The sequence below is a fragment of the Rhinichthys klamathensis genome, unplaced genomic scaffold, assembly GCF_029890125.1.
Source record: "Rhinichthys klamathensis goyatoka isolate OS25496 unplaced genomic scaffold, OSU_Roscu_1.1 h1tg000032l_1, whole genome shotgun sequence".
Taxonomy (NCBI): Eukaryota; Metazoa; Chordata; class Actinopteri; order Cypriniformes; family Leuciscidae; genus Rhinichthys; species Rhinichthys klamathensis.
This window is the reverse complement of record NW_026606581.1, coordinates 2,661,068-2,676,594: the sequence shown is the minus strand read 5'-3', so window position 1 is coordinate 2,676,594 and position 15,527 is coordinate 2,661,068. Positions and strand designations below refer to the sequence as shown.

Sequence of the window (15,527 nt, the reverse complement as noted above, 5' to 3'; positions counted from 1 at the left end):
ACTCCTTTGAATCATAAAGATTTTAAAATATATAAAATATATTCCCCCTTTATTGTTTGTCATTTGTTTAGTATAATTCGTTCACCTTTCTGTTAATCCCCGCGATTGTTAGACAGTGTTTGTATAAAAGATCTCAGATTGAACTGAAAAGAGTACGAGAATTAGCGCACAGCAAGAGGTGAGTGCTTTTGTAATGTTAAGACGTCCACTTTCACCCAACAGAGCAAATAACCAGCTTAAAGAAATAACTCTTATTTAAGACACAACATTAGCCTAAACACTGAGGAAGAAATGTAAGATGCACAATGGATTTTGGATTCTTGTGTGATTCTCGGATTTGCGCATTTATTTATAGGCCTAGGCATTTACCGCGAACAAGCATTTTTGTTTGGTTTAAGCGTTGATTTGATTTGAGTAGTGACTAAATTGTAAAATCGAAGTTCTTAAAAATGACAAATTGCATTGAGACTTTAGAAATTTCAAGCAACTCACTGCCTCCTCCATATTTTAAAAGAGGGTGATCATTGTTGTGAGTAACATTAATGAAAGAGCCGTGCTTTCTCAATCCCGAGCTTGTCCCAATTAATTCAGCGACCCATCTAGTATCATCCTTGTCACCTGGTCTTTTGTCCCCTCTCTCAGGCCACCTTGTTCTACATATGGAGGGGACTGACCGCAGCGCTCTCTTCGCTACATCTTCCCTAAAACACTTTTTTGTGTCGTCCTCTGAAAGGACCATTGTGTGGCTTCCAAAGGGACCTAGACAAAATCCGCAGTGTCTCAATTCTCGTGATGTTTAATCAGTCCCGGGTGACAAATTTATGGGCTTTAACAAGACAATGGAGTTTTAAAAGTCGTTGGGTTTGGGGAGTGACAAAGACAGGCTTTTAGAGGTCTTCCCTGGTTTATGGCGAGACTTGGCCACAACAACTTGGTAGTAACATAGTAAAACTCAACAATTATGAAGTTGTGTTTTTCTCTTAAGTAGGGCCTACTTAAATAAATCGTGTGATTTGAGTAAACGTTTACCTTTACTCTAACTTAATGCACTAAAAGAAATTAAAATCATATATAAATGATACATTGAAATGTCTGTACCAAAAACTGATTGATTGAGCAGACCAGATGTTATAGGCTATATAAATTTCCCCTTTCATCTGAATATAAATATTTGTGAGTTTTAGTCAGTCAAAAGAGGTTAATTGATCTAATTTTGTGTCTCTGGAAAATAGTGATCTATGACATTGTATTATGTTGAATATCAAACGTTTTTTTGTGTATATTTGTTAATGAGGCATTTGTGGACACTTTAATGTTTTTAGATTTGTGGAGTAAAAGTTATATTTTTTATTTTAATCTTTAAAATACCCTTGGTCTAATTTAGCACAGAAGGCCCCAATGGTGTTACATTATTAGTTTTAAATTTGATAATTATTGTAATTAATGGGGTTATTATTCAGTATTCCCATTAAAGATTTCAGACATCTTTACTTGCATTAAAACCTATAGTTTAGTTAAGAAATCATTGATTCATATAGTGTTGCTATTATGACATATCTTCAAATAAAATATGGGCAATTAAAAATGAATAAACAGAGTAATTTTACCTTTCAGATCAATCTCTTATACTGGGGTTCTGCTTACTGTGGTTATTCAATTATTCAAATAGTCAAAATTCAATTTAAATAGAATAGTTGATTTAGTATTTTACATTAATGACACTTTAAAATATATATAAATATTAATTCATTTCTAAAAGTAAATTAGCGTATATATTCTAAGTTTATGGGGGGGGGGGGGGGGGGGCTCTTTGAATTGATTAATTTGACATTTTTTTAATATACATTTTACTAATTTTGCAAATGTTTCTATTTACTTACTATAATAACAAATTGCCTGATGCATCATCATCCTGTAGGCCTACATGCTATATGCCTATGTTACAATTTAAAAGTAAATGCACATTGTTCCCCCATCTTATATGTAATTCCAAATGCGTTTTTATTCCTCCAGTTAATCTATCAGACTTCACTTTTTAATAACTATAAAGTGAAACGAGGGAGGGAAAGCGTGACATCATCCATATGTCACATGATGTCCACCGTGTTGGCTGCGCGCAGTGCCACTCTGCCACCTTGAGGTTCACAGCTTCCGGTGGGCCTGATCAGGGGTGCGACTCTGCCTACGATCATCGATGTATCGTTAAAGAAATCAAGTCACAACTGTTTCCCAAAACAGTACTGTCGCAAATGTGTCGTTCAACCGCGTTGGTTAATGATGTCACGCAGGTGGTGGAGTAACTTGAATGAATCTGTTTGAGAACAAATAATTGCTAGATGTTTTGCTATATATTACGAACATGTCATCTGAGGACCTGTTCTCATTTTTCCCAGTTATTTTGCTTTATTTCCAGATTTAATCATAGGCTCGTTCTTACGTAGCCTATAGAGCACGTTCGCACATGCGCACTCTTCAAAAACGGTGCTTTAAATTTCTTGACAAACTAAAAGACGTAAATTTATTCGAAATAAAAGATGTAGATTTCACTGATTGTCAGCTTGTTTTTCTTTTTTTGCTGAAGGTAATGATTTATAAAGTCCACATGTCAAGCAAACAAGAAATGATGCTTCGATCCACAGGTCGAGCTGTAGTTCCAGCAACCACAGAACTGTGCGATGCTGTTTTCCAATGTTCGTTGTAACTCTGGTTTCGGGAAACACCGACTCGTTGAAGTAGTTGAACATTGGCTAACGATGCTTTCGGGAAAAGCACCCCTGATTTGGCTCAGAAGGAAACCAATATTCTCACACACCTCTCTCCCATGAGTGGCTGTTACTCTCCACTAGATGTCACAATAGCATCGTGGAGTCTAAAGTTTGCGTACTCTGCTCTGCTGTCAATATTTACTGCACCTGATAAGCGTCAACAACACTCCCGTGACGTCCCACCGTAAACAAACGTTCAATAAAACACATTAGGAGAAATAAGTCAAATATATAATATAATATAGCCTAATAGCCTATAATACAGCCCTATAGGCCAAACATAGCCTAATATAATATAATATAATATTATATTATAATATAATATTATAATATAATATAAAACGCATTTGACCATGTTTTCATGTATATGCATATTGAAAATGTAAGCCACCCAGGTAGCGCTGAACAAAACTCCGGTTTGTCAATAGAAAAAGATGTTAAAAACAACACAAATCGTACCAGTAATTGCCGTTAATTGACCATGATAGCCGTACTCCAGTAGAGAGCAGCGAGCCTGATTAAGATAATTAAGAGAGCCTTTTGTAAACTGGATCAAGTAGGCCGAACACCTTGAAAGCAACGTTGGACGCTGCATAGTTTTTACACTAATTGTTATAATTGCACGCGCGATTATCATCTCTGGTGCACAAACTACGCCCACCTGTGCTAACTTCAAACTACAGAGACGCGCAGTTGTCTGCTTGTTTAAGGGGGTTCACGTATTTCATTTCACTGAAATGACAAGCTGACTATCACGATCGTTTCCACTAAGCTTGAGCACTGCCCAAAGATGTGAACGCTCGCTGGATATTATGTAAACATTTGTAAGGTTGAAACGAACTAAAGTGTTTCTCATAATCCTGTAAAAAGTTGTTGGCATTATATTAAAACTATTAGACTTACTTTGCACATTGGATTGGCTTTATTGATAGTGCTTTTTGTCTTGCCATTTGAAAACATGCATGCTGTGACCACCAGAGGACGCTGTATTCCCTCATCGTGTTGTCTTCTTATTTTGGCGTAAGAGCAAGTTGACAGATTTATTAGGGATATACTATTAGGTAGGCTAGGCCTATGTATGGGATGACCGATGTGTGTTCCTGTTACTCTTCAGGGCAGCTCGTTATTTCAGATTTGAAACACTTGAAGTGTCCCACAAGATCGCAAAGAAACAAAGAACTACAGCGGAAAAATGCCATTTTCGAAAATTATAACATTTGAATTCAGGTAGAAAGCATAAAAGCAAAATAGTGCAAATTTGTATTTCCTGGTTTAACAAAGTGATTTTATACTCGGAATTATTTAATCAGACTCCGACTGATTTTTTTGCATTTCTTGGTCTTATTGAGCTGTTTTGGGCTCTACCTACATCCAGAAAATGGATAGCATGGTATCTTTAAAAAGGTAAAAACACAGTTGTTTATTTATCCACAACTCTATATTAAATCAAAAACAGAGTCTCTGTTATTCCTAACTGCTGAAACCATAAGATCAATTTTTTCATCTAAATCTGTTTAAGGTTTTTTTTTTTTTTAAACCTGCCGATTTTGTTTAGAAGCTTGCAGCGCTTTTAGACTCTCGATGAAAGCAGGTCTTGACAAAAACGAAAGTTTAAACCAAATATCTGAGTCTACAATATGAGAATCTTACCCACTCACTTGTGATTTATCTACATGTTTTGTTTAACCAAAAGACATGAACTCTTGGTGTCCCAAAAGGTTTGTTTCTCTATTGGCAGTTTTCAATTTGATACGATAAATGGGTGTCATTGTGTCAAGTAAATGAACTATAGATCCACATATATATTGCGATATTAGGAGGACGAAAATAATATGAAAACATGTAAGCTAATAGCATCCTATTATTAGTTGTAATGTTAGACATTAAAGTAAAATATTAGCATAAGACAACGCGTTGTTTTGAAAATAGCAACAAATTAAATTTCTATATTTGTTAAAATAGAAATATGATGAAATAGCTAATAATAATAACAATAAAGAATATATAAAAAATGAAAATAGTCTGCTTAATTTGTCAAATTAATCTTGTCGAATTGGTCAAGTATAGGCTACTGTCCAATCATACAAATTTCTGTAAAATAGTTTTTCTGTCCAGCTGTACTGAGGGAGAACTATAGGGCGTCTGGTAAGGTATGCATTATTGAACTTACACGGAGTTACTTCAGGACTTACTCAGGTTATTTCAGCGTCGTTAAATTTCCCTGAGAGCCTCTCCTCCTCCCGAGTTCATTTTCTTCAGTACCGCGTGTATGAGCCGAGTGCATGGATGGGAATTTGGACGACACGCTGCCTATGTCCAATAAAATCAAACGGAAACGGGCTTAATCATTTACTTGGCCTCTTAACACGCGCATATGTATTTATTTATTTGTCAGTCAGTGTTCCTGAGTCGTCGCAAGGGCCCTTTGCATGTTTGAGTATGATGGAGCATAATACAAACACGCCTGCAATCACCAGAAGCCTCTTGTGGCCATTAAAAGTCAGTAGTTCAACTCAAGTTTTTTTTCTCTTTTTTCAGAAACTGAGTGGTTCTCAAAGTCTGAAGTCCGCATATGCTCTCACATCAAGGGGCCCTTATAAACATCACTCCAACTGTCAATATTTCATCCTTTGCTGTGTTCCTCGTCGTTCTTGCGAGCACCACCGCGAAATAAACAGCCTCGCGCGGAAAATGAACTATGGACGAATTAAATTTACGCACAGGTGTTGTTGTTACATGCGCAAATGTTTTCGGGGTTGGGGGATGGCATGGGTAGCTGAAGACCGCGTAATAGAAATTGTGCGTGGGTGCACAGATGATAGCGCTGCTTTGTATTGTTGCCCTGGCTGCTGATGCCCCGCCTCTGATGGAAGCCTTAAACCTGGCACCAAGCTAAAACAAACGAAAGTCAGCTTCGAGCTCCCACTCAAACCAATTAAGGCGGACTCCAGTGCACACTCATACGTTTCCATCCTGCTGCAGCGACGGTGAAACAACAGGAACAGAGGAGCTGGCCAAAAAAAAGAAGGAGAGATTGCCTTGCCTTCTAATTTCTCCCTTTCCAACACAGAACAATGTCGATGAGCCCTAAGCATACGACTCCTTTTTCTGTATCCGATATCTTAAGTCCTCTTGAAGAGAGCTACAAAAAAGTGAGTATGGAGGGGAACAACTTGGGGGCTCCACTTGCATCGTACAGACAACCCCAAGTCACGCAAGCGGCGATGCAGCAGCACCACATGGGCCACAATGGAACAGTACCCGCTGCCTACCACATGACTGCAGCTGGAGTTTCCCAGCTGTCACACTCAGCCATGGGGGGCTACTGTAACGGGAATTTGGGCAACATGAGCGACCTGCCGGCCTATCAAGACGGGATGAGAGGCAGCACGACGGCCACCAGCTGGTACGGGACGAACCCGGACCCACGCTTCTCTACAAGTACGTGAGACTGAGTTGTATTTGCAAGAACTGTTTGTGGATTTTTATGAAAATATTTTAAAATATACTGAGTGTATTGAACATGTCAGCTATGAAATGTACAATTTTGAATTTGGTTGTAGCTGTTTAGTTAACTTTATAGTTTGAAAATGGGGCTTTGGCAGTATTAAGGGGAAATATGTTAAGCCAACCACACGTTAAACGTGCCAGGTGCTTTATCTAAACCCAAACAAACTGTATCAATTAACAGACCCTTAACCGCAGTTCTAGTGTATGTTGTATGTCTAACAAGATGCGATTGCGTAATAGTGCACAATCGCAATATTTGCTCTTACTACTGTGCTGTTATAACGTTTGTATTTTTTAATTTTTTTTTCATTTTTTTGTGGTCATTATTAGTAGGAATTATTGTACTGTTTGCTGTTAAATTGCAAAGCTAAATCAGACTGTTCGTGGTTTTTGTTTTTGTGTTGCAGTCTCTCGTTTCATGGGTTCCTCGTCTGGTATGAATATGGGCAGTATGGGCACTCTGGGTTCTTTGGCGGATGTTGGTAAAAGCATGGGTCCGCTGACCAGCACACCTCGCAGGAAGAGACGGGTACTCTTCTCCCAGGCGCAGGTGTACGAGCTCGAGCGACGGTTCAAGCAGCAGAAGTACCTCTCCGCGCCGGAAAGAGAACATCTGGCCAGCATGATTCACTTGACTCCGACTCAAGTGAAAATTTGGTTTCAAAACCACCGTTATAAAATGAAAAGGCAGGCCAAGGACAAAGTGTCCCAGCAGCAAATGCAACAAGACAATGGCTCCTGTCAGCAGCAGCAACAGTCTCCACGGCGGGTGGCCGTGCCAGTGTTGGTGAAAGACGGAAAGCCATGCCAAGGCAGCAGCCATACACCCAACACCGGTGTACAGAACCACCATCACCAGGGAGGAAACGTCATGATTATGTCCAATAACAGTTCTTCAATGGGCCAGCATCAAAGTCAGCAGGTAGGCAGCGCCGGCCAGTCCCCAGATCTGGGTCAACATGCTGCCAGCCCTCCATCTCTCCAAACCCAGGTATCCGGCCTGTCACACCTGAACTCTTCTGGTTCCGAGTATGGAGCGGCCTTGCCCTGCTCTGCTCTGCTTTATGGCAGGACGTGGTGACACCGGAACAGACAATGACACAATAACAAAATGACAGGTGGATGCAGATGATCTGTACACTCTGCTAAAAAAAAAGACCATGCGAACAGTGGTTGCGCTCTGAAATCCTTGTCTCCTTTCTGGAGGGAGAAGTGACAAGGCTGCAAGCGACACGAGGATTGCCAAATGCCAAAAGGTATCAAATCTTTTATTGTGAGGATGAGCGCCAAAACACCATTAAGAAGATGGAATTATTTATATATACACTAGATTTTAAACGGAGACTGATTGAAAAGCTAAAATCACAAATATACTGTCATCCTGTTGGATTTTAAAAATGAAGACGTACCCCTCACAGTTAGACTGCTAAATACCTTTCATGATTTCTTATAGATTTCACTGTAAAACGTAGCTTGTATATTTCTGTAAAAGGTTTGGACTGATTACATAGTTTTTAGCGATATGTATATTGTACAAAAATTTTTATCGATATTAAGGGTCACATGTTTTTTCAGTTCCATTGTTATTTGTACGTTTAATTTTCTTGTAACTTATATAGATATTTGACTTAAACGCAGTCATACAATCATATTAATAAATTATGACAATAATAACAATAGCCTAACAATACGTTTATTCTAGATTTGGGTGTAAGAATCTTTCACTCGGCGGTGCTAAAAGTGGGACCTGACTAACTGAACATTTTTCTTCAAGATGAATAAAATTAAAACTAGTTTAAAAGTCAACAGACTTCCACACAACTAGCCTTAGGCTACATTTAAAGGCTACAAGCTTTTGCTGCAGTCGCACATTGTTCGCAATCGTCAATTTCTACTGTTTGTAATGGATATTCCTTCTTGTGGAGCTGGACAGGCCTCTTATAAAGTGTTCATTCTGCAAATAGTTATGTAGTTTTCTGTGTGTCGCAACACTCATGTAGTCACACCACAGACATTAGTAGCCTAAATATGTCGGAAGTTAATTAAATGCTGACTATGTGCCGTGTTTTTAACATTTTAATACCTTTGAGAACCCGGAATACATTTAGGCTACGTGCAAAATGACGACGCTAAGCAATTATTAGCCTAAATATTTTAAAATGCTTTTTTTTTATACCAATTGGATTAATAATGGTAAAAGTTCCTTTTAACAAACTCGATCCTAAGTTAATTGTATTTAGTGAATGAACTATTAAATGAGTTGTAGCCTATGCCTTTGATAAGTAAACGAAGTTTCTGTGGAGATTTCTTTTTGTAACTCTTTGTCGTATGAAGAATGAGTCAGAGCAGGTGAGGTCTCCACTCCTTGAGAGAAACTCACATCAAACAAACGCTCCTAAAAGCTAACCTATCAATCACATCGCTGTGCAAACTACAAAATTCTCCTAAACAACTTTGCAAGACGAAACAAACACACTTATCAGAGCGCCGTCCATCAATACCGTGTTTGTGAAGATCAAAATCAAATGGCCCGTGTTTACCACTGATAAAGACCGTACACATCAGAGGCTGAGGTAAGACTGACTGAGTTTGAAAGTGTGTGCCGTGTGTTTCTCTGTGAGAGATGTAGCCTAGTCCACACAAGCAAATAATTGAATTAAATTTGATATTTCTACTTGACATTTCTTTCACACGTTTTGACCAAATAAAAATTAATTTACATAAATTGACCACGTATAGAATTCGGTTGTGTATTGACATACAAAGGCCGCTGTCCATTAAAGATTCAGAATTTTTCTTTCTTTCTTTCTTTCTTTCTTTTATTCTTTCTTTCTTTCTTTCTTTCTTTCTTTCTTTCTTTCTTTCTTTCTTTCTTTCTTTCTTTCTTTCTTTCTTTCTATCTATCTATCTATCTATCTATCTATCTTTCTTTCTTTCTTTCCTCTTCAATAATATCCTAATTATTTATGTCTTATAAACTTGATCACTTTCAAAGAACATTTTGGACTTCTGTGATTTAAAAACTTTATGACATGCATATATTAATTATAGCCTATAATTATCGATTATGTGGTGCAAAACATTTATTTAACTTTTAAATTATATTTAAATCTTAAATTTCACTAGTTTCGACCATGTTTTCAAAGATTTTAAGAACCCCTTGGCTAAATGCCACCCCCCCCCCCCCCCCCCCCCCCCCCAAAAAAAAGTCCCGAAACAATTGTTAATATTGTCGCTTTTATGACACAATTACACAAATCTCTTACACTTATAATTGTACATAATATATTTGTTAAATTGATCAAAAAAATTTCCAGAAAAATAATATCCTTAGCGTTTTGAGGGAATCTTTTTGCTTGACATACCAGAGCTGAAGAACATTGATTGGTCTCTTAGTGTTTATAACCCTCTGTTATTTGTGGAAATATTGTAATAAACGATGTACTGATTACCCTGATATTTTATAGGCTACTACGAACCAACAGCGAAGTAAAGTCACGTCACCTTTATTTCTATACCGCTTTATACAATACAGATGGTTTCAAAGTTGCTGTAACTATATTAATGCAAAGCAAAAGTTGTACAATAGGCCGGTGAGGCCCTTGTTGCTGTTCACGCCTGGGTTTTATATCTTTTATTCGCAAATAAAACCCTCTGCATGTAGTAAACCTTCAACTGATGAAGGTATTTATGTGAAGCTCTCGCGCCAGTAAGCGGGCAGTGGGGCGCGAGCGTTTTAATGACTCACTGATTGTAATGGCGCTCTTCTTTTCTGTGAAGGGTCGTTAAATCAACAGATCATTTTGTCGATTATGTCCGAAATTATACTTTCGAAGGCCTACAGATGCTTCTTTTACTTGCACTGATACTCAATTATATGTAACCTCCACCTAAAACTTCAAGCAATGTCTATAATGTATCTAAAAAGATAAGTTCAATGGGCGACTACTATGAGTAGCCTATTATGATTGTTTTTTGCGATCCAAAAAATGTGTAGCCTACTTTCCAGTCATGAGTTCCAACACGTGTTAAAGAATTTGAATATTCGTTTGTCAGTTTCTCATGACACATAAGCTCAAATGTATAGTTAATTTGGATTTACAAGGAGCGAAATAAAATGTTAAAAGTATAGGGCTTTTTTAATACAATACCTGTATTTGAGGATGTCTGCTATCTAAACCGCTACGTACTTTCCTCGCAAGACTGCATAAATTGATAAACCAAATACATGAAATAAACGTTCATTTTATAGGCAAGTAAGATTTTCTCTTTATCCGTTGTGCAAATTCAATCCTTTTCCACAGCAATCTAGCAGCGCCGAAAGAGTCTATTAGGTTTTTCGGGGATTCGTTTTGTTAGAGCTCCTCTGAAAGACTCCAGATTACATTAACATGTCTGAGGCTCGCTGTGTGGTCTTTATGTGGAGCTTGTAGCTGTTGAAAATGACTTGTTGGAAGCGTGTATGCTCTCATCACTCTCACTCAACACACGTTGCACAACTGCGGACTGTCCTCGAGGCTTTGGGTGCAAAGGTCCCAGTCACCTCTCTGCAATTACACCCCAATCTCAATGCAATCAGGGTTTCCGAGGTCCGTTCCCTGGTTTATTCTAAACTGTAGTTCGGGGAAGTGATTGATTTACACTATCTGCATTTATAGCACAAACGTTGTGCTCATCTCGACAAGAATAACCATACACATTTGGCATTAATCGTGCATCTAAGATTTTCAACATAAATAAAACTGGATTTTTAAGAGCATTGTCCTACAGAGAGTTTTAAAGAAACGTACAGTAGGCTATGTAAAGCCCAGCGCAAATAAAACGTCAGATCCGTGTCAAATACGACACATACGAAGAAAAGTCATCTAATCATGCCAGTTGATTTAACTAAAACGACCATCTTTTATTCACTGACTTTAAACATGTCCACACAAAACAAACTTGGTTTGGCCACACCTTCGAAAAGTAAGGTTATGCAATGATTTGTCACAGTGTGTCTTTAGATTGCATTATGTAATTTGCTGTGGAGCTGTCCGGGGTGCTGAAGTTTCTTTCGCCACATTGCCTAAACTTAATAATAACTTCATTTATTTTAAAAACACATCTTTGTTCAAGTAAAATTGCAAATATAGGCTATAACTTAAAAGCACAAACGTAGTTTTAAATTAAATGGTTAACTGGAAAATGTACAGTCCGCAACAAAGTCAGGCGAGAGCGGTCCATATACAAATGACAAAATATAATCCTATTATATTTCAACATGACTCAAACTCTATTCTTGACACACCACAACCACGCAGCATGTGCGTGGAATGAGAGAGCAACTACTACAAAAGAAGTACCGAGAGAGAGGTTTAACAGACTTAAAACTTACATCAAATTTGGCTGGATCGTTTACAGGTATGGAGCAAAAAGGCAAATCTGTTTTTGTCGGTTCTTCTGCACTGAATTACTTGAGTTACTTCAAAACGAGAGAACTAGAATGAAGTAAGCCTTTGATTAAAAAGGACAGAGACATTTACTTCATGCCTCATCTTTCAAGTTTAATCTAAACACATTTTAAATGGGGGTTGTAAAAGCAAAGTAACAAAGAAAAAGACTGGTTTTCGTCTACGGCTTCCATCTCTTTCTTAGACCAGCTTCAGTATGTACATGACAAATGGCACAATTACACATTAACTGCAATCACCTCCTTTAGTAAATCTTATTGTCAACTAGTAGCAAAAATATATTTAATTGTCCAGTATTTATCTGCTTCTTGGGGCCATTGTACTGCGCACGCAGACGAGGGTCATTTGCAAGAAGAAATACTTAGCATGCAGCGCGGAACACAAGATGCAGCAGTACTTGACCTTTCAGTGTAATTGAGGCACCAGTGAAATGCAGCGCATTCAGCCTTATGTGAATGCAGTCTTTCTCATCCATTGAACAAAAACTGCATTTTCATACCTTCTCGTTTCTTTACTGTTTTTTTTTCTTTCATTATTATTATTTTGCTTCTCGTCAAAGAAAATTACTCTTTTAATGGCAGTGTCTTTTAGAATCCCAAATGGTCAAATTTACAATGAGGATAAACTGCTGAAACGTTCCGATAAGAAAATACCTAATTTCTTCTTGGATGTAAGAAAAGATTAAATCGATTTTCACGCATGTTTTGAAACAATGAATCAGCCGGGTCATGGTCATTTGATTAATTTTTTTTCATGTGTGACAGATTCTTGAGGACAGCCCTCATACTGTAGGATTGGGCAGTCGTATAAGACGGGGGAGGATGCCCCCCTTAAGAACAATGTGCATTTACTTTTAAATTGTAACATAATAGATAGAAGTAGCATATAGCATACGCAGGATGATGATGCATCAACCAATATGTGTTGTTAAAGGAAATAAATAGAAACATTTCCTAAATGTTTTAATTGAATAACCGATGACAAAGCAGAATCACAGTAAAAGAGATTGATCTGAAAGGTAAATGTATGACCTATTTTCAGGCATTTCATTAGTTAAGCCTACATATTCAATTAGCCGAATTTTAATTTAAGAAGATATAATAGCAACACTAATCAAATTGAATGATTTCACTCAAGTAGTATAGGCTATGTGTTTTAATGAAAAGTAATGATGTCTGCAATGTACATCTAATTCATGAAATTACTGAATAATAACCCAATGAATTACAATAATTCAATAAAAAAAAAACACTAGTACAACATGCACAGTTGGGTCTTCTGTGCCAATTCTGTGGGCCTTCACTGTGCTCTAATCTTTTCACTTCAAAATAAAAATTAGTTTTACTCCACAAATCTAAAAATATGAATGTGTCCACAAATTTGACCACAAGTTGCATATGCAAGGAGAGAGAAGACACGTCTTCCTAAATAATAAGCATGTTCTGAAATGTCCGGGTGGCTCGTGCGACAGCGCGCGGGTCATGACTCCATAATGAAATAGTGAGCAGACAAGAGGCGCTCTATCGCAGTCTTGTACTGTACCAGCGGGAGTCCTTTGGTGATCAGCGAACCATTACTAACCGTGTTAACACTTCCTCGCCCGCTAAATAACATGTAATCACCTCACCCCACTGCTATTTTCATCAACTTTTTGTCACTTAAACACTATCTGATTACTTAAGCGTGGTACAACAAAAACTATTAAAACAGCATCAACATTAAAATAGCGGATCTAAACCATAAGTCTGCAGTCACCACCAGCCATCATTTTTAGGACTAAACAACCCATCTAGAAATAACAAGCAACGAGGGAATTATATATTAAAATCATAATAAGCTATGCAATTGAACATCAGAACAAGACAAATGCAGTAAACAATGTCATGAACTAGTTTAACCATGTAACATAAAATAAGCTTTATGTCGGTACTATAGATTTAACTGGATTATTCAGTTTAAAAGGGTGAACCATCTCTTTCAGGGTCACAGTTTCCACTGTTTGTGGGGGCCTGATTAGCGTGCAATTGCAATCTAGCGTGAAGAATATAAATAAGAAGCATTCTAAATAATCTTCTACATTAAACAGTAGGCCTACTAAGAGGAAAGCAACAAAATGCAGTCACTAAATATCTTAAAAATTAAGGTTCCAAAATTTGTTTTTTTTTCACAGCAACGCCATAGAACCACAATTTTTGGTTCCCCAAATACACTTTTAGTGATCATTTCTTAAAAGAACCATTTTTTCTTAGTGGAAGAACATTTTAATAATCTAATAACCTTTTAGAAAGAACCTTTAATGGTTCCATGGGTGTTAAAGGTTTCATGGAACCATCGATGCCAATAAAGAACCTTTAATTTTAAGAGTGAATAATTGAGTAGAATAACCATCTTCCAATATCATTTTTCAGTCGTTGTAAGAAATGAATAAAAAATGTGTCTCACGTATAGCCATGTCAAAATGACAACTATAGCCTACACGATTGTGCATAAACTATTAACATAGCTTGTCCCAAGAAATCAAATAGGCCGAGAAGCAATTCTAGAGTGAAAAATAAGAATCATTGTTGTATCTCAAACCATTGCATTCTTCATGTCAGGCCTAAATGCGGGCGACCGTGGAGTGGGCGGAACACAATAAGCAGGCCTGTGAAAAATCAGCCTATAGAGGAGTGCGGTGCATGGCTTAAACATTAAGACCTGTTGAGATTATGGCTTTTTTTCTGTAGAACCGGAAGGAGGGATGCTATTTGCCCCTTTATAAAATATGTCATTAGGAAGAATTCATGTCACACAAAGGGACGGCAGTAAAAAATTGCCCCACCACTGTTCAGTAATTATATAGTTTGCCCAGGCTGCGAGCTGTCATGCGTCGAGGCAGGTGGCAAGTCCATCATGCAAATGGCTTGGCGGTGCCGCCATAATTAGCCAGCGCGAGTCGCCCAAATTAACAATTAGCTAACATGCAATTCTCTCTGTGAGCGCAGCGGCTCGCCGTTGTGTGACCATTGTATTACTCAGCCATTTGCACGTATGGCGTATCATTTATTATTTCTATGCTCAATTTACAATTCTATGGCAAAGAAAATCAGGGTAAACGTCTGTGTCGATTATAATTTCTGTGACTGGTTGTTTAGTTTCCGGAGTAAGCTATATGCACAATATAAATCACATAGCTACATTTAGGCCTATTTTACCAGTCTGAAAGACAGACACCAACACTCCCCCATGCAGTCCAACTTGCCTTAGTAATCTTAGGGAATTTTTTTCCTTGCTACAGTTATTAAGCTTTGGAACGAACAAGGCTATTTAACTGTATTATTTACTATTGAATTGTTTTACTGAGACTACACTGTAAAAAAATATCAATAAGTTATGTTTTTACATTGCTTTAAATCATCAAAATAAGTTAAGCCATTTTCAACTATACAAGATTCCACTATTTTTTAAGTCAGTTTATTGTGATTTAAGTTGAATTTACTTAAATATCAAAGTTGATAGTAGCCTACTTAAAAATGTAATGCAGTAGTTTTTTTTTTTTTTTTTAACAACCAACCCGATCTCACGGCAATTCGTACGTATTTTACGAGGTGGCTAATTCATACGACCTCACCTCACTCATATGAATTCGTACGATTTTTGCTAAATCGTACATATTTTACGAGTTTGCCCATTTCGTATGAATTCGTACAAATGACCTACCACTGACCCCGCCCCTAAACCTACCCATCACTGGAGTTTAGACAAATTGTACGAATTCGCTACCTCGAAGGCTACTCACTCGACTCGGTCGTTAGTGTTGACT

General features: G+C 37.6%; 1 protein-coding gene across 1 annotated transcript; it reads left to right on the top strand.

Annotated features, from left to right (window-relative positions):
* The first annotated feature begins 4,993 nt into the window (after positions 1-4,993).
* Positions 4,994-7,379, top strand: nkx2.1 (NK2 homeobox 1). The gene is made up of 2 exons (XM_056245563.1): positions 4,994-6,206; positions 6,683-7,379. The coding sequence occupies exons 1-2, from the start codon at positions 5,840-5,842 to the stop codon at positions 7,354-7,356; spliced, it is 1,041 nt and encodes a 346-aa protein (XP_056101538.1). The 5' UTR covers positions 4,994-5,839; the 3' UTR covers positions 7,357-7,379.
* The last annotated feature ends 8,148 nt before the right edge of the window (positions 7,380-15,527 follow it).

What these genes read in the sequence shown, in the direction of transcription:
- nkx2.1 (XM_056245563.1), top strand. Translation starts at nt 5,840, where the DNA reads ATGTCGATGAGCCCTAAGCATACGACTCCTTTTTCTGTATCCGATATC. An exon ending in GGACCCACGCTTCTCTACAA is followed by an intron (nt 6,207 to 6,682) that starts GTACGTGAGACT and finishes TTTGTGTTGCAG; the next exon opens with TCTCTCGTTTCATGGGTTCC.